Below are 21,224 nucleotides of genomic sequence, written 5' to 3'. Positions count from 1 at the left end.
GACATATGATTGGTTGTCTGTCTATCTGGTCTATCTTTTTTTGCTCCCAATTTTATATACCCATTTGGGCAGGAGTTCAATATACTATCCATGGTCTTATTATATTTGACTAGATCCTTTTGTAGAACAAATGCGAGTGGCTTATATGTTTCTGCAAGGGTGGTGGATATTATTATCCTGGCTCAGATCAATATATATATAACTGCTTATAATTCATCAATGGGCCTGCTTTATCAAGTCTTTTGTTTTTTATTTTGTTTTGTCTCCTTCGAGAACAGCTCCACAATATCCGTATTCCCACACGCAGCGGCAACATCCTGTAACAATGTCAGCAGTTATATCATCCATCTCGACAGTTCACTCACAATGGCCGTCCTCTGCTGCTTGTCCTCCGCGAGCGGATCGACCCCCAGCTCCATCAGAAACTTGAACGAATCCAGGATATCGCCTCGGTACCACGACGCGGCGATAGGACTGGGCGACGTTCTCTTCGCTACCACGTGCAGCAGTGTCTCCCCGTCGTCGTTCCTGACAAACACATCGGCTCCTGTCTCCAGGAGCGGCGCGAACAGGTCGCGGTGTGCATGACCCCGGTGAAAGCCACTCGCCCTGCGAAAATAGTTGAACAGCATCGTTTCCCCCTTGTTGTTCCTCGCATTGATGTCCAGCCCAAGACCCCGGAACTGATCAATCATCGGGATGACTTTTCCCCCATAATGATCGACAATCTTCTCTGCCAGATAGTGCAAGGCTGTATTTCCCTCGGGATCTGGCTCCAGGGCATCTGCGCCCCGGTCCAGCAGCGGTTGATACGCCCAGCTGTTTTGGTGTTGCACCGCCAGATGGAACGGCGTATATCCCTGCTTATTCTTCTGCTGGACGAGAGCAGGACACTTCTCGGTGAACAACGCCACTGTTTCGGGCGCCTTCATCCCATACGTTCGGACCAGGAGATGAAGCGCATTGTTCCCCTCATCGTCCACGGCCGTGAGATCAGCGCCCATTTCGTACAGGGTCTGGGCCCGCGTGAGGTCTTCCTCGCTGGCCGTTTGCTGCTCTTGCCGGTGATGGCGTTGGATGGGACTGTTAGTTCTCACGCCGCATTGACAGGCGGCCAGTAGCAGCGTCTGTCCTCGGGGATCCCGTCGTTCCACGTCGAGATGGGGCAGCTTCAAGAACGGCTGAATGATGCCGCCGCTTTGCATCAAATGGTGGAGAACAGTGGACTTCTCGCCCAAGGGCAGAAAAGGGTCTGCCCCATGGTCCAACAACAACTGGATAATCGGGATCGCGGTCTCGCGGGTCTCGGCTGTGTTGAAGGCCTGACTGGCCGCATAGTAGACAGGATACAGCTCCGTCACGTCCCGGTCATATTGGCCCAAAAGACGATGCCCATGAGAACTACTAAAAGTCTTATTAGGTTCTATGTCGGTGAGGCGCTGGTTGCAATTGGCGCCAGCTTCCAGGAGGGCGGCCACCGTGGCGATATCCTGCGCGGTGATGGCGGAGAAGAGCGCTGACAGAGTCCCGAAATGGATATCGGCGCCGTGACGGAGGAGCAACTGGACGAGTTCGGCGTCGTATGCCGCTCGATTCAGTGGTGTCAAACCGTCCTCGTCCATGACATTCGGATTGGCACCACACTCCAACAGCTTCCTCGTGATCCTCCTTCTTCGACCAGCTCCCAATTTGTGTCTCTGGACCGCAACGTGCAGCGCGGTCTCCCCTCGGTAGTTTCTCAGCTCGGTGTCCGCCCCGTGCTGCACCAGATACTCAATTGCTTCGGCCTGCCACCAATGGCCCCCTTGAGCGAGGATGTGGAGCACCCCGTCGGTGGGCACGGTCTTCGTCTCGGGTCGGTAAATGGTTTTCGTGCCCTGAATGTTGACGTTCGCCCCAAACGTCTCCACGATTACTTTGATCATCTCGAGGTTCGTCTGACTTCTGCGCGCAGCGGTGAACAGATACGGTGCGATGCTGCTTGCTATGTCAGAAGTGTCTTTGCCATTAATCCAGGACGGCTCTTTCACAGTCCGGCCGAGGCTTTCAAAGAGCGAGGCGTATCCCCACTGTGCTAGAGTGGTCATAATATCTGGGTCGCCCAGGTATTTATTCCTCATCTGAACATTGATTCCACAACGGGCGAGGTTCTCCAGAGCCTCATGGTCGCCACATTTGAGCAATCGATGACACAGGGCGAGGATGTCTCCCTGGCCGTCAAGCATTGTGTCAACCGTGTTGGCCACGAGATCTCCCGTCGTGTCAGGCTGCCTCGTTGCGGACTCCATCTCGGCAATCATCTCATCGCACCCAACCTCCCTCGCAAAATCCAAAGGAGTCTGGCCGGCGCTGGCTGCAGTGAGGTCCGCGCCATGGGCGATCAAGAGGCGGATAATTTCTCTCAGCCGAGCGTTATCAGCTTCCGATGATACCACATGCGGTGAGCAACGAGGATGAGCCTGACGGAGTCGTTGATTGTTGTCCTGTTCAGATCGCGGTAGCTCAGTGGTCGGAACTCTGACTACATCGCCTGTTTCATCGACCACCCAAAGTTTCTTCTCCTCAGAGAATTCAGCACAGACGTGAAGCGGTGTCAATCCCCTCTGATCCTCTATCTTCGGATCTGCGCCCGCGGTCAGTAAGAGGGCCACGCTCTCGGGTTTGCCGGAGCGACAGGCATCATGCAGCGGGGTCCGACCTCTGATATCCGCCTGATTGATGACCCCCGCAAGCTGGCCGGTCTGCGTGTAATGGTCGAGTAGAAGCCCGATGATGTTGATCTGTCTTGCAGTGGTAGCAATGTGCAGCAGGTTTCTCCCTTCCGATGTACACGCGGTCGTATCGGCACCCTTCCGGATTAGCTGCAATACCAGATCTTCGGAGACGGCAGCTGCCAGGTGGATCGGTCGCACACCGTCCTGATCTTCCATGTCGATGGCGGCAACTAGATCCGAGTTGAAGATCATGTCGATGGCATCCTTGCGCGTGGGGGTAGTGCTGGTTCTCCACTTTGGTTCCCGGCTGCAGATGAGATGGAGCGCCGTCTGGCCGCGAGAGTTCCGCGCTGTACTTGGAATGCCGATTGTCACGAGGAAATCAATTAAATGCGCGCCGTGGTTCTTGAGGTCTCTCGCGATTGTGTGGAGCAGCGTGTCTCCAGAGTGGTTGACAGCGGTGGGATCGGCACCAGCTTCAATGAGGAAGTGGAACAGACCGGCCTCTTCACTATGTTGGTAAGCAATTTGCAGGACGCCATTCCCTTCGTTGTCCTGAGCATCCAGCCTAGCTCCAATTTTGAGGATTGATGGTATTGTGTCCTGCCAATGACGACTTCGGTTGCGGACGGCGCGCAACAGAAACGTGTGGCCTCGCTTGTCTTTCGCCTCGACGTCGGCGCCAGCAGCAAGTAGCAAGCCCAAGACGCCCGTCTCTGTAAAACTGGTGGCGTTCAGATCTTTCAGCAGGTGTAATGGGACTTCTCCGTCTCGATTCCGACAGGTTGGATCAGCACCCATAGCCAACAATTTCGACACAACTTTTTCTTTGTCGAAGCTCTCGCTGACAGCAATGTGGAGGGGCGTATTTCCCTGTGCATCCTGAATGTTCCAGTCTGGGGCACAGGGCGCCCAACATGACGGGTCCATTCCATATCGATGCTGGAAGCAAGTGTGGAGAGGCGTTCGACCATCGTGCGGCCGGCGAGCATGGATATCTGCCCCATGCCGGATCATCACGTCCAGAGTCCTTGCCGACTTAGGAGACGGTTTGAAGAGATGCAGCGGTGTGTTCCCCTCCGGATCTGTCGCCATTGGATTGGCTCCCTGTTGCAAGAGCAGCTCCGTGACGGGGAGGTTGAATTCGACGCTGTAATGGAGCGGCGTCCGGCCGTTGTCGTCGACCGCATCCACCTGGGCGCCCGCATGAAGGAGAAGAGAGACACAGCTCTTCACCTTCTCGTCGTCCTTGTCTTTAGACTGTTTGCAGATTGCGTGAAGAGGCGTAGAACCGACATATTCCCGTCTCCTTTGCATATTTCGGCCGTATCGGCGACGTAAGCGATTTTGCGACCTGGAATTGGGATTCGCACCGCTCTTCAGCAGCAATTTCATGATCTCCTCGTAGAGACCGTAGGCTGCTGCAAACAGAGGCTTGTCACTGTCGGGACTCAGTGCATCGACTTCAATACCGGGTACGGTCAGCAGGAGATCAACCGTGGAGACATGGCCTGAGCGAGAAGCCCAGTACAGCGCCCGATTGAGGTCCTTCGCCTCCAAGTGTGGCATCATCTCTCGAAGCGATTCCGTCGAGCCGGATTGACAGGCATACTCCAAGGGTGTCTTTCCGACGGAGCTGGGCGCATTGCCACACCGACGCGGAGGATAGTCACGGGTCCTTGGTGTCAAGGGACTCACTCCAGCGTCCAGGAGCAGTTTCACGATGGCATGATGATTGGCCAAAGCGGCATAGTGGAGAGGTTTGTGGCCCGTAATATCAGGCAGGTCAGGTTGGGCCCGGTTCTTTAGTAAGAGCGCGGCAATGTCCGTAAATCCCTTCTCAGCGGCTATCCCCATTGCCGTATGCTGATGGCCATCGGTTTCATCTACATCCCAGCCAGATTGCAGCAGTTGTCCAACATAGTTGGCCATCCCCGTCCAGGCCGCCACGTGCAGCGGCGAGATCGTCTGGATGGGATAACCCGGTTTCATTACGATATCAATCCAGGCTAGAAAGGTCGGGTTGTCTCTTACCATGAATGCGTTAAGGTGGACTGACAATTCACCCTCAATGGCCGGGAGCCGGCTGACATGCACATACCAGTTATTGGCGGCGTATTCGAAAAAGGCATGCCGAAGCTGAATTTCTCCCGCTTTGGTTCGAGACAAATCGTGCAGGCCCCGGTTGCTGGGGTCGGGAATGGGTACGTAGCCTGAGAGACAGCCGGACATCAAGTACTTCAAGCACGTCAGCGCCAGAAGCTGGTGAGTAGCCGTGGGCACGATGACGGGGAACTGGGGGATGTCACTGGTGGTTACAGGCCTGCCTTCTCGGGTAGGATCAATGAGAAACTCGGTGAATGAATGGTGAATGACAGAGACACTTTCATCCTCGAGGATTTCGAGCAGTGGGCCACATGATGCCCGGACAAGATCTTTGGGGTTCATCCCGTCTTGGGACAGCCCCAGCATGTCAGCCAATCCTGCGATTTCCAGCAGGCGTAGAGGACGTGATGCGTGCGTGACGAGTTGCAGAATCCTCAATTGGCGTTCTTGAGGCACATTCGACCGCTGCGAATGATCGTAGAGCATGCGGTTATACATTTCCTCCAGACTCACTGGAAGCGAAGAAAGGGACTGTCGCATGGATTCGATATCAAGGATGTCCTGCTTCTTTAGAAGCTCGTCTAGCATCAATCGTGCATAGAGAAACGAGGGATGCACGCGGGCCTCGGTCGACTTTTGGATACATGCTCGCACCTCGTCCGTTATATCAGGAGTCTGGAGCAACCGGTGACTAATGTAGATGGCAATGTCTTTGTTCAACTGCTGATTCTCCAGTCTGATTTGAATGACAGATGGATGATTGAGAATGGCCTGAATGTGTGGTAATGGTCTGCTTGTCATTAACAATTTAATTGCTGCAGGCCGCAGCCTCCCCAGGCTGACTAGGTTGTGTAAAATCCGAGTCTGATGACTATCCATCTCATCGAGGGCGTCGACAATACAGTAGACCCGGGGGATGGATTGCAGAGCGTCGAGAAGAAGCTTCCACAATTCTTCAAAGGAGACACCGTCCAAGGTGCGCTCTTCATCCATCAAGCGGGCCAGCTGTCTCTGGAGCAGGGGCGAGACGTCCAGGATTTGGGCAGCCCAATCTCGCACCAGGGCCAATGGATCATGGTTGGCCGCAACGATCTGTCGAAAGAAAAAGAACAAGACGGGGACTCGTTCGGTGTCGGCGAGCTGGGACACCAAGGCTGCAGTGAGCACACTCTTGCCGGCTCCAGCGACAGCCTTTATCCACAGTGATCCGTTATCTGAAGACTGGTGCCATAGTTGATACTCAGCTGTCTGCTTAATCCAGCCACCAGTGGTGGGAACATGGGACTTCAGATGCTTTTTGTATTCGCTTGCCTCGCCCAGATAGTCGGTGGGCTGAAGCCAATCCTTAATCGCCTGGATTTTGACATCATCATCAACTTCAACGTCAACGTCTTGCTCATCAGGGTGGTCCATGACACTGCTAGCCATGGACGTCTGTACACGTATGTTCTTCTGTGGGGCGAAAGTATATGGCCAGTCTTGTTCTCATCCCAGGTCGGATAATTTAAGAAAGGAATAAACGAGAGGAAGAAGAAAGAAAGAGAAAACAGAAAGAAGGAAGGAAGAGAAAAGAAGTCGCTTTATACTATTGCGCGGTGTCAGGCTAGTTGCCAGCTAGGGTTCGCCGGCCAATCGACGTGCCAGGCTGCCCAGCCAGTGAGGCTGCGCCGGCCCCGTGATCCAACAGTTGTAATGTCCACGACTGATAAGGACTCTATACGATCCAAGAGATTTCATTCTGAGCATCATAACGAGATAAAATATTAATAGGTTATATATATGACTTGGAACAAGACCTCCTTCCAACCTTTCCCAAACAGGAATCCCATACCCGATATCATCCATAGCCTTCCACCCTTAAGGCGAAACCCAAAGCCAAGCACTCTGTATGTCGTTGATTAAGAGAAAGTAAACGAACCAGCGGGAACGTCCCTCCTCATCAGACGAAGATAATCCGTTGTTTCGAGTATCTACTTCGTTGTACTCAGCTGATGCGTTCTCGTTGGACCTGAAAACTTCAACCCCAAATCCGTAGACACTCCTTTTTTATTCCTGCGAGTAGACCTCTTCGTCGTCCAAATCCAGAGGTCACCTTCTCCTTGATTCCAAGGGTAGTACCCTGGATACCAGTAGAGGTTTGTCTAGGTGTCTCCTGGTAGCCTGAAGAAGGAAGTCGTTAGTTAGTACGCGAATGAGCAGCTCACCTTGGCGAAAGAGACGATATAAAAAAAAATGACTGGTCTAGAAAGTGTAGAAAGGAAAACTCACCATACGCATGCATTCGCCACACCCACCATGAGCAGGCCAGCAATATAGACGTCCCAGGACAAGTGCCCAAACTCGTCTGGATCCTGTATGGCAGAGCCGTCGTATGGCGATCGAGCTGACTTCGCTTTTTTTTTTCCAGGGACAGAGAATTGCGCTGGAACAAGTTGGATGGCCGTATGATCGATCGATTTGATTCCTGCTAATAGGTAGGAAACGTCTGATTGACAGTTGTTTCCAGAGGGCCATAATGATATCGCCACCCGATGGTGGGAGAGTAGAAAGAACCCATTTATCTGTTCGAGAAGAGTTAGTCTGATCAGTTTGAACTCATATAGCTCCACGGAGATTATGACTCACAAATATTTATTTATTTATTTATTATTTAGCAAATATGGTCAGATAGAGAAGGTTGAAAATAATGGTCGAATGCTCGACCACGGGTATCTGCCAGAGCTTTTAGATAGCTGCCTTTGCTGCGTCGCCGATCCTTATGCTTGTTTTGCTGGATTCCAGTTCTCAAGCCTGGTACCTGAGATAGGTGAAGAAGCTTTCTTTTGTTTTGTCCCTGGTGGAAGGCATCTCCTGTCAGAAGCTAGGAAATGAGGTAGTAAGAGAGTTTGTGTAAGAAATTTTTTTACCTATCTATCGAGGAGAGGGGAAGTAGGGGTATTTATGCTCCTACTAGCGAGACTAGAAAGGGGTAGTGAATGAGCTGATTAACAATATTACTATATTCTAGACGGAATTCACTCTGACAAGGGGAATTGGTGGATGCCTCAGGGTGAATCTGTCCAGAATATCACTCCCCTTTCCTAATCGGGTATAAGATAGCAGGTCTTGGCGGTGATTCAGTGAATGTCACAGCTACCTAAACCAATGGACTTCGCCAAGATCTTTCTCAGGAATTAGTTCAAGAACAAAGCAGATTAAACAGAGAGAAGATGAAGGTAATGGGGTACAAGAGTGAAATTGCTCTGTTTCAGCAAAGTAGCTGCTATCAACCTGGGAGATCTCCAACGATCGGATCTGCTTCACTCCATATTCCATAGTTTTACCTACTAGCCATAACAATAAACTTCAGCGACGTCTAGCCTTCTAGCAGCTTTCCAGTTCCGAATTTTTAGTTGTCTGTCTTCGTTGTCGAATTTGCTCTTCAAGTAGGGGAATGAAGTAGGATTGTAGTAAATACGGATATGTGAATAAAAATGAGCCGTCTTGGGATGTGCTTGAGGAAGTAAATTGACGCTTAGCCATGCAAGATTCTACCAGGCTTAGAGAAACACGGTAAAGAGGACGATACGACAGGTGATGCACTCGAGACATTCATTCATTGTTTCATTCTATGTCCAATCGTTATAGTAATATCAAGATAGCACACTAGCATTTCCAGCCTAGATGTACGCTACTATAACTCCCAGTCTACACCTCCGACCGCGCTCGAATAGGCAACTGGTGCGGCGGAGCATCAATGTGGGTCGACCGCTGCGTCCAGAAGACATCCGCGGCCGTCTTGTTCAGATCGTACTGCTCCGGGTAGAGGAAGTTCATCGGGAAGCCGGCGTCGAAGGGGACGGCGTTGTCGATCTCCTTCATGTCCTCCTCGGTCATTTGGATGCTCAGGGCTTCGACGTTGGCCTTGAGATGCTCGACCTTGCGCTGGCCGACGATGGGGAAGACGTAGGGTGTTTTGTGGAGGATGTACGCGAGAGCCTGCGATAGTCAGATCTGCTTCCGTCTTTTGATTTTTTCTTTGTTTTGGTTACTTACCACTCCGTGCAGGGTGGTGCCCTTCCTCTTCGCTACCCTCTCCAACGCATCAGACACCTTGATATCCTCCTCCGTCAGATTCTGACCACGAGCAGAGCCAACTTCGCCACTCTTCCGCGCCTCTGCAGACTTGAACCGTCCCTGACCCAAGGGCGCCCACGGGGCGATGGCCATGCCCTGATCCCGGCACATGGGAACCACCTCGCGTTCCATGTCGCGGAATCGAGGGTTCCACTTGCCCTGGTAGACCGAGAATGGACGCAGGCCGTGGGCGCGCGCGTAGTCGTTGGCCTTGACGACCACCCACGCTGGCGTGTCCGACACACCCAGGTAGAGCACCTTGCCGGCGGTGACCAGCGAGTTCAGGCCGTGCATGACCTCCTCGACGGAGGTGGTGAAGTCCCACCAGTGCACGTACAGCAGGTCGATGTAGTCGGTGCGCAGCTTCTTCAGGCTGCGGTTGACGGAGACGTGCATGCTCTTGACCGAGTTGCCGACAAAGTTGGACTGGATGGGCTCCTCGTCGCGGTGGGCGGAGCGAAAGCCGGTCGTATACTTAGTTGCGATGCTGCCACAGTCCCAGTCAATTTGTGCATGTCATCTGTGGTTTGGAGTCTGAACCTACACCATCTGATCTCGGTTGCCACGCTTCTCCATCCACTCGCCCAGCCATTCTTCCGATTGCTCGGCCTGGTAGTTGTTTGCCCTAGCTAAAGATCAGAAGAATGCAGCAGGGAATTAAAAAAAAAAGTAGTGCTTCACTCACGTATCTATGAAATTTCCACCCATCTCGTAGAAAGCGTCGAGGATGGCAAACGCCTGCTCTTTGGAGCATTCACCCATAAAGTCATTCCTGCGAGACCGTCAGGGTCAATCATGCACTTAGAAAAAAGTGGTAGCATACCATGCCTCCCCAAAGTTCATCGCACCTAGACATAGCGGCGACACCTTGACGCCGGCGGTGGGGGAGAGAATGCGGTGGTAGCCCAGAAGGCTGGGAGGCTTAGGGGCCTGCGGAAACGCCGACATGGTAGTAAATCTGTGGTCGAGCGACTATCGATGTCGAAGGACTGTGATTTTCTGGCGGACAGGAGAAGTGTGCAGGAGGAGACGGTTCAATAAATAATACTTGGTCGACAGCGTTATGTCATTCTAAACCCACACCCCTCATCGGACTTAAGCACAGGCAGGACTGCAAAAGAAGCGGAGATAACGCCAGACGATGGGGCAGATCCAGTCTTTGCGAGGTGGAGAAAGACCGTGTCCCCGTATAAGCCGAGAACGTGGCGCCGAACAAACGATGAAGAACGTGAACGTGTTTCACGACAGTCGTCGAATCGGAAAAGGCCTGCCTGGCAGGTCTGCTGACAATTAAGCATGTGTACATATGTGTGTACGTAAATGAGGTACAGTACAAGAGGAGCATGATGGGAGTCAAATCGGAGGATCGTGATGGGGAGTGGAGCAGACAGCGCCTCATACCTCATATGCATATACTCGTCAACTCGGAGTTATTTTATTTCAGCGCAGCCCTCCTTATCGCCGTCATTTCTGTAATCTCCAAGACAGGTCCTCAATAAGATGATTAAATCTGTTGACAGGATTCGAGAGTCGACAGTGGGCTGCCCCGCAGATCCGCAGCGAAGCTTCGGCTATGCAGGCGGATGACTATCTGCAGAATCGATGACAAATAGTAGTCTTGTTGAATAATATTGCTGAGTTATTTCTAATGCATGTTATTCAAGAAAATTCCGTATGAGAATTTTTTTTTAAAAAAAAATAACGATAGAAGGGACAGCATTTTTAGGGGATATACTATTATCCTCTGCCCAGACTTTCAATCCATTAGAGTTTACATTGATCTGTAGCCCCCTCTTCAGTTATTTCTATATTCAGAAAAGAATTACAATCCAAAAAAAAAGAAAGAAAAGAAAAAAAAAGAAATGAAAGAAAAGAAAAGAAGGAAAAAGAAAAGAAGGAAAAAGAAAAGAAAAAAAAAAGACAGCAATGCAATGTCTATCCAGCTCAGACACTTGTCTAATTAAGCCTCTTCACGCAAACCAAAAAGCCCATTTTGTGCCTTTTTGCTTGTTCTGTCTCATATCCCGTTCGCAACTTGATTTCTTTTTCCAGCCAGTCAAAGAGGAAATCAGGCCAGCAAAACCTGCCAGACAAGCTGCAGTGTATCATTTCAGATCAGACTCGAGGGAATTGATGACTGGCGAAGCGTCTCTTCTGGTCGTTATTATACGTCCAACTAATCTGTATTGGTCCTCCTGAGCAGCATAAATTGCACTAGAAAGTAATAAGGTGATGGTTGGAGGAGCATTGTTGCTAAGAGATAACCATGGCGGAGTGATCATGTATATATGTATTTATATTCCTTTTTTTTTTTTCAGTATGTTTCTGCGTGAGGTTTGTATCCCACTCCCACTCCATATTGTCTACTGGCCCAAGGTCACCGACTGGCCAGTTGACAAGTTCTGACAACGATTAGCAAGCTTCCATCAGCAGTCTCCAGACCATCGAATCATCTTCTTCATGCGACTCCACGATGGATGAGATCACTCCACTGCGTCTTCAGTTGGTTAAATCAGGGCGTCGACCATATGCTCTCACTCTTGCCATGCCCTTGCAGCCATTAATCATTAAAGTAGCGTGGAGAATCTCTGGCGCATGACAGGAATGTTGACTAGAGAGTGTCACAAGGGAAAATACTGACAGTAATGAAGTCAATTACTCTTTTTTTTCCGCCTCGAGCACCCTGCCTACAAAGGACTGTAATGGCAAGTCACCAGTTCACAAGGACAATACGCAGATCCAGACTCTTGTACAGTACAATTTATGCGAGATCTCCTAATATTGTCACCGCAGGGCAGACAATGAGATGACTGGATTTTAACTACAATACCTGAACCCCTAGTATAACATGACTGAACAGGATGATGAGGATACGGTCTGATTTTATACTCAAAAAAAAGTTCTGGGGACGGTCGCTTTCCATCTTCCTTTGTCTGGGATGATGAGATTCTATTGAAGTTAGGGCTAGTACAAAATAAGGAGAGCTTAATTGTCTTATTTTCGTTTTAATTATTTTTCCTTATTTTGTTAAAGGAATTTTTATCGTTATGAAATCCATGAAAAATAATGATGATAATCATAAAATGCTGAAGTCCTATGAGGTAGACAATCTATATAGTTCATAATCAATTAAACACTGCTCTTGTCTGTCTCTTGTTAATAAAATCTGTTTACGGCCTTTTTTGTCATTTAATTCATTTAATCTGCATATTTCTCATACAGCAGTCTTTAGTTTACTTTTTTTTCACCGATTTCTAGTATATTGAAGATTGAACTGAATATAGTCTCTCTGCTATTTATCAGTTTCCAATGCCAAATGCGTACGTTAAATAATTATACGGAGTAATACTGGATTAAGCATATTGCTGATCTTCTCTCTAGCACATGTGCTAGTTGACACTAACTTATTGGCCCCATCCATGCAATAGCATGTGAATTAAGCTGTTAGCCTCTCCAAGTTGCCCAACATGTTAGCGTCTGGCGTCTGCTGGATTAGGGATACCAACACGAAGCAATTCAACCAACACCGATATCCATCTTGGAAAATTAAGTTTCTATCTATGAGCTGAACACGACAGCTGGAGGCCTAATAAACCATACAGAAGAGAGCAGCATCGTCAGTCGCCCTGATGTTCTTCGTCCTTGCGCTATATATACACTGCTGTGCCGCAACCCACTGTGGCGTGTCTGCAGCCGCGTCGCCAGGGTGTTGGGCAGAGCACTATTAATTTAAGCATTATTAATACGACGAGCTCTCCCTGCCTCGTCTCGCTGTCCTGACAGTATTTGGACATGTGTCGACACCATGCCACGACTGATCCCCGCCCTCATCGAGCACTATGCCGCCCAGCAGCCCGACAAGGTCTACGCGTCCATCCCCGTGGACAACGACGATCTCAGCCTCGGCTTTCGCGACATCACGTACGGCCAGCTGCGGCGCGCCGTCGACAAGGCGGCCTTTTGGCTGGCCGGCGAGATCGGCGATGCGACCGAGAAGGGCGACTTTGAGACGTTCGCGTACTACGGATCGAGGGACCTGAGATACGTGATTCTGCTACTGGCGGCGATCAAGATCGGACGGAAGGTCAGTGACATCTAGATGAAGTGCATGTATGCAGGCATCTGATCTTGTCAGGCCCTCTTTTCGTCGCTCCTCTGCAGCCTCGACGCCCATGTCTACCTCGCCCAGTCGACCGACTGCCACATCTTCCTGTGCACCCCGTCCCTGCTCCCCCTGGTCGAGCAGATCCAGCACCACCAGTCGCCGTCGCGACATGTCCTCGTGCCGGAGCTGCAGGAGTGGCTGCCCGCCGTCGAAGTCGACAAAGAACAGCCCGTGTATCCGTACGCCAAAACCTGGGACGAGGCCAAGGACGACCCCTGCCTGATCGTGCATACCAGCGGGTCGACCGGCGTGCCCAAGATCGTCACCTACACCAACGACATGCTCGCCAATGTCGACCGTCTTCGCCACTTACTTCCGGTCGAGGGGTGTCGCTGCCTCGTGTGGGAAATGCCTGGTCGGCGGCTGTACTCGACGATTCCCATCTTCCATGTGAGTGCTTCTTCTGCAGTAAGTCTCGAATCAGCCTATTGATACCAGCATCTAGATCCTCGGCATCGGTAGCTCTCTGCTCTTCCCCGTCTTCTACGACGCTGTCGGCGTCCTGGGACCGCCCGACAAGCCCGTCACGCCCGAGCTGGCCGACCAGATGCACCAGTTCGCGCGACTAGATGGTGGCATCTACCCGCCTTCGCTGCTGCAGGACCTTGTGCGCGACGAGGACAAACGCGAGCATCTGCGGTCGCTGAAGGTCATCCTGTACGGCGGAGCGCCTCTCGAGCGCAGCTGCGGCGAATGGCTCGTCAACAACATGGGGAGCAGGCTGCGAAGCCTTATTGGCAGCACCGAGGGGACCATGTGGCCGACGCTGGTGCCTGTCGATCCGGTCACCGACTGGCAATACACGCACTTCCACCCGGCCAGTGGCGCGACTTTCGTGCCTGTCAATGCCAGCATTAGCAGTATGCCCGGCAAGCAGAAGGAGGAAGAGGAAGAGCAGGAGCTCTACGAGCTCATCTTCGAGCGCAGCCCTGACATAGAGGACTACACGAACTTCTTCCGATACGCGCCGCATCTCGACCGCTGGGCAACTAAGGACCTGTGGACACCGCATCCCGATCCGGCGAAGCGAGCCTCGCACTGGCGCTACCGGGGCCGGACGGACGACCTCGTCCTGCTCAGCGGCGAGGTCAAAATGTACGCCGCGCAGCTGGAGGCGCGGATCGAGACGCATCCACTGGTGCGCGCGGCCTTCGTCGGCGGGAATCAGCGGAAGTGGCCTTTTCTGCTGGTGGAAATCATGCCAGACATCGAGGACGAGCAGCAGCGGTACAAGATCCTGGACGAGCAGATCTGGCCCTGGATCGAGCAGCAACTCCTCAGCAGCAGTAGCAGCAGCAGCAAGAATGTCAATAGCTCACTGCAGCACGAGGCTGTCCGTCTGCGACGGCCGCTCGTCCTCGTCGCCGATCCGAAGAGACCGATTGTGCGCGCATCCAAGGGCTCTATACAGCGGAACGCGACGTGTAAGCTGTATGAGAGGGAGATTGAGGAGCTGTATAGGGGGGTGGATGGCTGACAGTAGAGGAGAGAAATATCAGGGGCATATATGGATATATATATATATAAGCTGGGGTTATATCTATTAATCATACTAGACTACCAAAGCAGCACAGGCAAGGAAAGCACCTAATACAAATATTTCAGTTGTAACAGAAGTAGTCTTCGCTGCGCTTGCTGTCAGCTACTGCCGTGCTGTTGCACAAGTCCTGCTGGGCCGTGGAATTTTAGAAACAGGCATGGGTGCTGAACTCTTGATTATCGAGAATTCACACCTGCATATATACAGTTCCGAATAGACATCTGAAAAGATCAGTTCCACTATCATGATAACCTCGATTGAGGAGAGAGAGATTATTTTCAGAAGGTAGCCGGTAATGGTATTTTCAGGATTCGGCTAAGAATGCATGTACAGTACATCAGCTTAGTTACAACAGCAGCGGTAGCTGTAACCAACACTTGCAGCGCACCCTGGTTAACCTGGCCTACAGATACTCCGTATAGTGGTGCTGCTTAGGCCTTGTATCCCTAACCAGGGTGCATTAGCTCACCCGCAGAAGCCTAATAAATAAATAAATAATAAATAATTCGACAGTCCACATTACAACATTCGCAATTGAAGGGCTCCAATTTACCGAATAGCTCAAAGTAAATTGATCACGAATTTTTAACGCAACATGCGGCTTCTTGTCATATTAACCGTCTTCACTTTAACATTCGCCGACTATAATAATACCCATGATCTCTTCGCCCTTCATCTCGATCCCTCAGCGTCACCAGAGCACATCGCACAGGCTCTCGGAGCCGGAGTCCAGCATGAAGGCCCGATCGGCGAACTTGCAGGCCATCACAAGTTCTCTGTCCCGAGGGAGCGGAGATTTGAGGTGGAGAGTCTGCTTGCCGACATCTATAAGAAGAATGCTCTGCAGCAGAGGGGGGAAGACGTGCTCGATGGGAAAATCCTCTGGGCGCAGAAGCTGGCCTTGAAGAAGCAGAAGCGGTTGCAGAAACGGATTCCACCGCCGCCTGATACTATGAACTATCGAGAGGCTTCGCAGCAGAAGGATGATGACCCTCTTGCTGTGCAAACGCAGAAGAGCATCGCTGAGACTCTGGGCATCACAGACCCCCTTTTCCACAAACAGTGGCACTTGTTTAACACCGTCTATCCGGGCCAGGATACCAATGTCACCGGCCTATGGCTCGAAGGGATCACGGGGGAAGGCACAGTCACGGCCATCATCGACGATGGCTTGGACACGGACAGTGCAGATCTCCGCGACAATTACTATGCGCGAGGTTCCTACAATTTCAACGACAAGAACGACGATCCGCGGCCCAGAAGCGCGCGCGAATCCCACGGGACGCGATGCGCTGGCGAAGTCGCTGCAGGGAAGAACAGCGTCTGCGGCGTGGGCATGGCATACGACGGCAAAGTGGCAGGACTGCGCATCCTGGCTGGACTCATCGATGAAAGCGATGAAGCAGCTGCCCTCAACTATGCATACCAGGATAATCAGATCTACTCGTGCTCCTGGGGCCCCGTGGACGACGGCAAGACGATGGAAGCTCCCGGGCCGCTATTCAAGCGAGCCCTGATCAACGGCGTGCAGAACGGCCGGCAGGGGAAAGGCTCGATCTTCGTCTTCTCGGCCGGCAATGGCGGATTTAACGACGATAACTGCAATTTCGATGGCTATGCCAGCAGCATATACAGCATCACGGTGGGCGCCATCACCAGAGCAGGGAAGCATCCCAGCTATTCGGAATCTTGCTCTGCGCTGTTGGTTGTGACATATGCGAGTGATGTTGTTGGATATATCAACGGCGGCGGTGATGCGATTTACACCACGGACATTGGCGTTGATGCATGTACAGACGTCCACGGCGGAACCTCAGCCGCTGGGCCACTGGCTGCCGGAGCCATTGCTCTTGCGCTGAGTGTCCGGCCAGAGCTCACATGGCGAGATGTGCAGTATCTTCTGGTGGAGACTGCTGTCCAGGAAGGGGACGACTGGCAGGCGACGACGATCGGGCGCAAGTTCAGCCACGACTGGGGATACGGCAAAATCGACGCCTATGCCTTGGTGCAACGGGCAAAGGAGTGGCCGCTGGTGAAGCCACAGGCATGGTATCACTCGTCGTGGCTGAAGGTGCGTCGCGGCATTCCGCAGGGCGCGCAGCAGGGCCTGGCAAGCACATTCGAAGTGACTCGAGAGGCTATCCAGAAGGCCAATATTGCCCGGTTGGAGCACGTCACCGTGACGATGAACATTAACCATACGCGACGCGGTGATATCAGCGTCGATCTGCGCAGTCCGGAGGGCATCATAAGTCACTTGAGCACGCCTCGCAGGCTCGACGACGAGGAAGCCGGCTACGTGGACTGGACGTTCATGTCTGTTGCACATTGGTAGGCCGTGGCTGTAAGTTGTGGATAGATTTATCTGCTAACAGATATGCAGGGGCGAATCTGGTATAGGCACCTGGACGATCACCGTTAGAGACTCTGTCGTCAACGACTTCTCAGGTATATTTGTCGACTGGCGGCTCAATCTTTGGGGCGAGGCGCTGGATGCTGCGTCCCAGACCCTTCATCCGTTTGCAGATGAGGACGAAGACGCCGTTGCAGCCACGATTGTGGATTCAGAGGTTGGCCTACCTGTCAGTACAGGCCAGAAACCGCCAACTACTGCTATCGACAGCCCGGATAGAGGTCTGCAAGTCTGGATCTACGCTACTCTATCTCTGATCATCGCGTTCTGTATTGCGTTTGGCATCTACTTCTACATCCAGCGGAGGAAACACTTTCGCCATGACTACGAATTTCAAATAATTAAAGACGAAGATGACGATGAGGATGAAAAGAGCCAAGGCGATGAACTCAATGCCTTTGCCGAATAACGAGAACGAAGGAGAACGAGAAAGCGGGGAAGAGCTTGCGGAAGCTGGATTTGTAGAGCAGACTGTTTTTTGGTTAGATTTTGTTTACTAATATTAATTTTCTTTGGAAAATAAATGTGCCGCGCCAGAGCAGTCTCAATCAAGGACATCCCATAGTCCTGAGTATATCCCTCTGAGCAGTACTGAAGCCCTAAAAAGCCGCTATAGAAATGCCTCTATCTGCCCATTACAGCAGATCCTGTAAAATAGAATAGATTACTCAACTTTTTCATTAAGACGAGAAGATAATCAGAACTAGATTGATCCGGCGACAATTACCGAGCTGGAAACATATTGCCATGAATACTACACTAAAGAAACTAAATTGCATCACTTTGGCAGTCTGTTGATAAAAATCCCTGCAGTCTTCGGAACACCGGAAACGGTCAATGCGTTCACCGATATTCATCAGCACCACGAGACGCTAAGATGTATGTCGGCAGATGCTTATTAAGGTTGCACTAGCATGGCGCGTGTCTGTGTACTGTATGTACATACTGTACGAGGTACGGTCTAGTATTATGCTTAGTGTAGTACAACTCGTCAGCCCTGCATACTGCAGTGGCGCTCTGTTGGCGTAATAATCCTTGTCTATCTGATCTAGTGCAGAGTGATACTCCATACACATGGGAAGTCGTGGTATTGTAACAATTGAGAGAGCCCGGCGTATTAATGACGACGACAATGAGACTGGATTTCCTCTTCTTAGAACTTGAAAACCAATTCATAGCTTTCCCAACTGATGATCTTTCCCGCACAGCTTGAAAATGACTTCCGAGCACGAATACCATGATCTTCACTCCGGCAGTAGCCATAACGGCTCTTCCACCGAAGTCGAAGAGTCCCTGCTCAGCGAGAAAGAAGACGACTGGCAACCGAAACGGGGAGGACAACGACGACGAACATGGAAAGGGAGAGTGTTGGAAAAGATAAAATCAAACTGGTGGATCGTAGACACCTCTCTCCTCCTGATCATCATCGCTTTGCTCGTCGAGCCGCGATGGCAGAAATGGAAGAAGATCGAGTATGAGTTTGCAGGCGATGTGACTGGGTTTGCTCCGCAATGTGTAGTTTTTTTTTTTCTGTTTCCATTGTCTGGCGTGCAGTGTCGGGAATATCCGACTGACTGACATGCCTAGTCTCGCAACAGATAACGACCTTCAAGCCCGACTTGGGGTTCGCTCCGGAGAATACCTCTGAATTCTGGAGTGATGCCGTGCAGGACAAATGGCTGAGCATTGTGCCACGTATGGTCCTTCCAATTATTTTACGTTCTTTATGAGTGCCTTGCTAATGAATGCATTAGGAGGCCTGGGCTATGTCCGCGTGGACAACCCCTCCGAATACAACAATCTCCCGACTCCGATCCACGATTACGCCAACATGACTGTCTTTACCACGGCCATGCCGCACCAGTTGCACTGCCTTGTAAGCCCAAGCCTGTCTTTTCCCCTCTCAGCTAGTCACTCTGCTGATGTCCGCAGTACAACATCCTCGCCGTCTACGCTGCCATCACATCCGATAACCCTCGTGGCCTCCCCACGGAGATGACGTTCCATCTGCAGCACTGCTTCGAGTACCTCCGCTTGAGCATCATGTGCTGCGGGGACGTCGCCCTGGAAGGCGCCGAGACGACGTTTCCGGATGGATTCGATGGCAGCGATGGGTGGGATGCGATGCACGTGTGTAAGAACTACGACCAGATCTATGACTACTTGGACGAGAACAGGGCGAATGACAGGTTGTGGATATGATGGCTGGCATGTAGATAGGCTGAGCATGATAATGAAGGATCTGAGCTTTTCTCCTAGAATAACTTATCTTTCAACCTGCTTGGACGTCTCGAGAGTGACGGACTTAGGGTTAGGGTTAATCGCCTACCTCACCTCTGTACGATGTAATCGCTCAGAGCAACAGAGCAAAAACAAGGCCATCTACCGAGAGAGCAAGATTCAATATACCAATTGTCAATTGTCAATTTGATGCAACTATCACTATCTCCTCATTTGGAATCCCACCGACTAGTTACTATTCCAAGCAACATCTGCATCATCCCTCGCCCAGTCTGAATCACGGGAGAATTAACTGTTAATTGTAGCAATGTTCTCCACTGACTGCGGAATTCATGCTAGTTTAGTAGCCTTGTTTGCGTCAGTCAGTCTCTGCTTGAAGTTCGATTGTCATCTAGATGATTGCAGTCCACATACCGATACGAGGAGCAAGGAGATCAACTTCTTCGTTGCTTTTCACCTGAGTCGGATTCTCGGCCAGAGCATCATACTGCACGCCTCGCTTCTCCTTATATCCAATGCGAGGCGCAAGAAGATCGACTTCGTCGTTGCTTTTCACCTGGGTTGGGTTCTCGGCCAGTGCATCGTACTGAACACCTCTCTTCTCTTTGTAGCCGATGCGAGGCGCGAGAAGATCGACCTCATCGTTGCTTTTCACCTGAGTAGGGTTCTCAGCAAGCGCGTCGTACTGCACGCCTCGCTTGTCCTTGTACCCGATTCTGGGTGCGAGAAGGTCCACTTCTTCATTGCTGGTCACCTGGGTTGGGTTCTCAGCAAGAGCGTCGTACGCAACCTCTCGTTCTAGATGACTGTCAATCAAGATGCAGTTTTACAACGCAAGGAACGGCAGGGCTAAATAAGAGCTTGTCTCACCGGTCAGAGGAGCAGCAGCAACGAGGCTTGCGACGGCAAGAACAAGGGCAGCTGAGAATTTCATGATGATGTTGTTGTTGACGTTGAGGATGTTAATTGATTGTCCAGGAAGAATGTGTTTTTACTAGTGGTATGTGCTTTCGAAGTTGAAACTTTGATCTTGAATAATTTCCGGTAGAAGAAGGGGAACTTGTAGACGACTTGTATACCCCTCTTGATCTTCAGTAGATCATCAGCATTAATATCAAAACTAATTAAATCTCTTTACACCATCCTCTCGATCCCTCTCGTGATCGACAATCTGCCTGTCTTCACTGTATCACGGTTGCATCAAAACTAGCTGTATTTTATGCAGCAGCGTAATACGAGTCAGTTGACGTCGGCGTGCTGATTCCTGCAATTCGTCAGCATCGCCAGCAGACAGTCCTAACCCTAGAATTACCAGGATAGGAAACCTGGTACTGTACTGCATAATAGCTTTTTATCCGGAAGCGGAATTTCGGCGATTCCGGCTGTCTTTCACACGCATGCGCACGGCCAAGCCATCAACTGCATGAAGACGAGACGAATGGAATCGATGCCCTCATATCTCGATCAGTCATGTGGCATGGCATCGCCTGAAAGAAGCCGAGTATGACGCATATTCGAGAGCCGTGCGTTGCAGAATTCCAAATAAGTATCTCGTCTTCATCTACTAACTAATGTAGCTAGCTGCATGTACTGGGGTATATCACTTTTTTGACCTAAAACTTGAGGATGAGATTGTTCTTCCAAGGCTTCTGTCGTACTGCCTCTGCATGGCCATACGCGCATGGACAATTCATTCATCTGCACACAAATTAAATCGACATATCTTGATCGCTCGATTAGTCAAGGTGCATCTTTTTCTCCGGAATTGCCCGCTGATCCTGACGATGTCGTTCGTGACGAAGTCGAAGGCCTGCATCTGAGCAAGATTCCGGAATACTCCGTTCTGGCAATGAACCCACAGAGATCGGTTATTTTCATTCAGAGGAATATGTTTACGTCTGTCAGACTGTCAATTGCGTGCTCATGCTT

The 21,224-nt window shown here is 51.0% G+C and overlaps 6 protein-coding genes across 6 annotated transcripts; 3 read left to right on the top strand and 3 right to left on the bottom strand.

Moving 5' to 3' along the window:
- Nucleotides 1-233: 233 nt before the first annotated feature.
- T310_7217 (Ankyrin repeat-containing protein) lies at nucleotides 234-6,248 on the bottom strand (the record flags this gene model as incomplete). The annotated part of the gene is made up of 2 exons (XM_013469983.1): nucleotides 234-317; nucleotides 366-6,248. The coding sequence occupies 2 exons, from the start codon at nucleotides 6,246-6,248 to the stop codon at nucleotides 234-236; spliced, it is 5,967 nt and encodes a 1,988-aa protein (XP_013325437.1).
- A 2,259-nt stretch (nucleotides 6,249-8,507) lies between these two features.
- T310_7216 (Aryl-alcohol dehydrogenase (NADP(+))) lies at nucleotides 8,508-9,884 on the bottom strand (the record flags this gene model as incomplete). Its single annotated transcript, XM_013469982.1, has 5 exons — nucleotides 8,508-8,798; nucleotides 8,856-9,423; nucleotides 9,481-9,561; nucleotides 9,622-9,708; nucleotides 9,760-9,884. 5 exons carry the CDS (start codon nucleotides 9,882-9,884, stop codon nucleotides 8,508-8,510), a joined length of 1,152 nt encoding a protein of 383 aa, XP_013325436.1.
- Nucleotides 9,885-12,741: 2,857 nt separating this feature from the next.
- T310_7215 (AMP-binding enzyme) lies at nucleotides 12,742-14,858 on the top strand (the record flags this gene model as incomplete). The annotated part of the gene is made up of 4 exons (XM_013469981.1): nucleotides 12,742-13,020; nucleotides 13,072-13,509; nucleotides 13,547-14,525; nucleotides 14,671-14,858. 4 exons carry the CDS (start codon nucleotides 12,742-12,744, stop codon nucleotides 14,856-14,858), a joined length of 1,884 nt encoding a protein of 627 aa, XP_013325435.1.
- Nucleotides 14,859-15,236: 378 nt separating this feature from the next.
- On the top strand, nucleotides 15,237-17,463 carry T310_7214 (Pheromone processing endoprotease Kex2; the record flags this gene model as incomplete). The annotated part of the gene is made up of 2 exons (XM_013469980.1): nucleotides 15,237-16,972; nucleotides 17,025-17,463. The coding sequence occupies 2 exons, from the start codon at nucleotides 15,237-15,239 to the stop codon at nucleotides 17,461-17,463; spliced, it is 2,175 nt and encodes a 724-aa protein (XP_013325434.1).
- Nucleotides 17,464-18,269: 806 nt separating this feature from the next.
- T310_7213 (uncharacterized protein) lies at nucleotides 18,270-19,485 on the top strand (the record flags this gene model as incomplete). The annotated part of the gene is made up of 5 exons (XM_013469979.1): nucleotides 18,270-18,567; nucleotides 18,642-18,749; nucleotides 18,809-18,930; nucleotides 18,987-19,188; nucleotides 19,232-19,485. The coding sequence occupies 5 exons, from the start codon at nucleotides 18,270-18,272 to the stop codon at nucleotides 19,483-19,485; spliced, it is 984 nt and encodes a 327-aa protein (XP_013325433.1).
- Nucleotides 19,486-19,686: 201 nt separating this feature from the next.
- On the bottom strand, nucleotides 19,687-20,229 carry T310_7212 (uncharacterized protein; the record flags this gene model as incomplete). The annotated part of the gene is made up of 2 exons (XM_013469978.1): nucleotides 19,687-20,093; nucleotides 20,166-20,229. 2 exons carry the CDS (start codon nucleotides 20,227-20,229, stop codon nucleotides 19,687-19,689), a joined length of 471 nt encoding a protein of 156 aa, XP_013325432.1.
- Between the last annotated feature and the right edge of the window lie 995 nt (nucleotides 20,230-21,224).

The sequence above is a fragment of the Rasamsonia emersonii genome (assembly GCF_000968595.1).
Source record: "Rasamsonia emersonii CBS 393.64 chromosome Unknown ctg1118621760518, whole genome shotgun sequence".
NCBI lineage: Eukaryota > Fungi > Ascomycota > Eurotiomycetes > Eurotiales > Trichocomaceae > Rasamsonia > Rasamsonia emersonii.
This window is presented reverse-complemented; position numbering and strand designations above follow the sequence as displayed.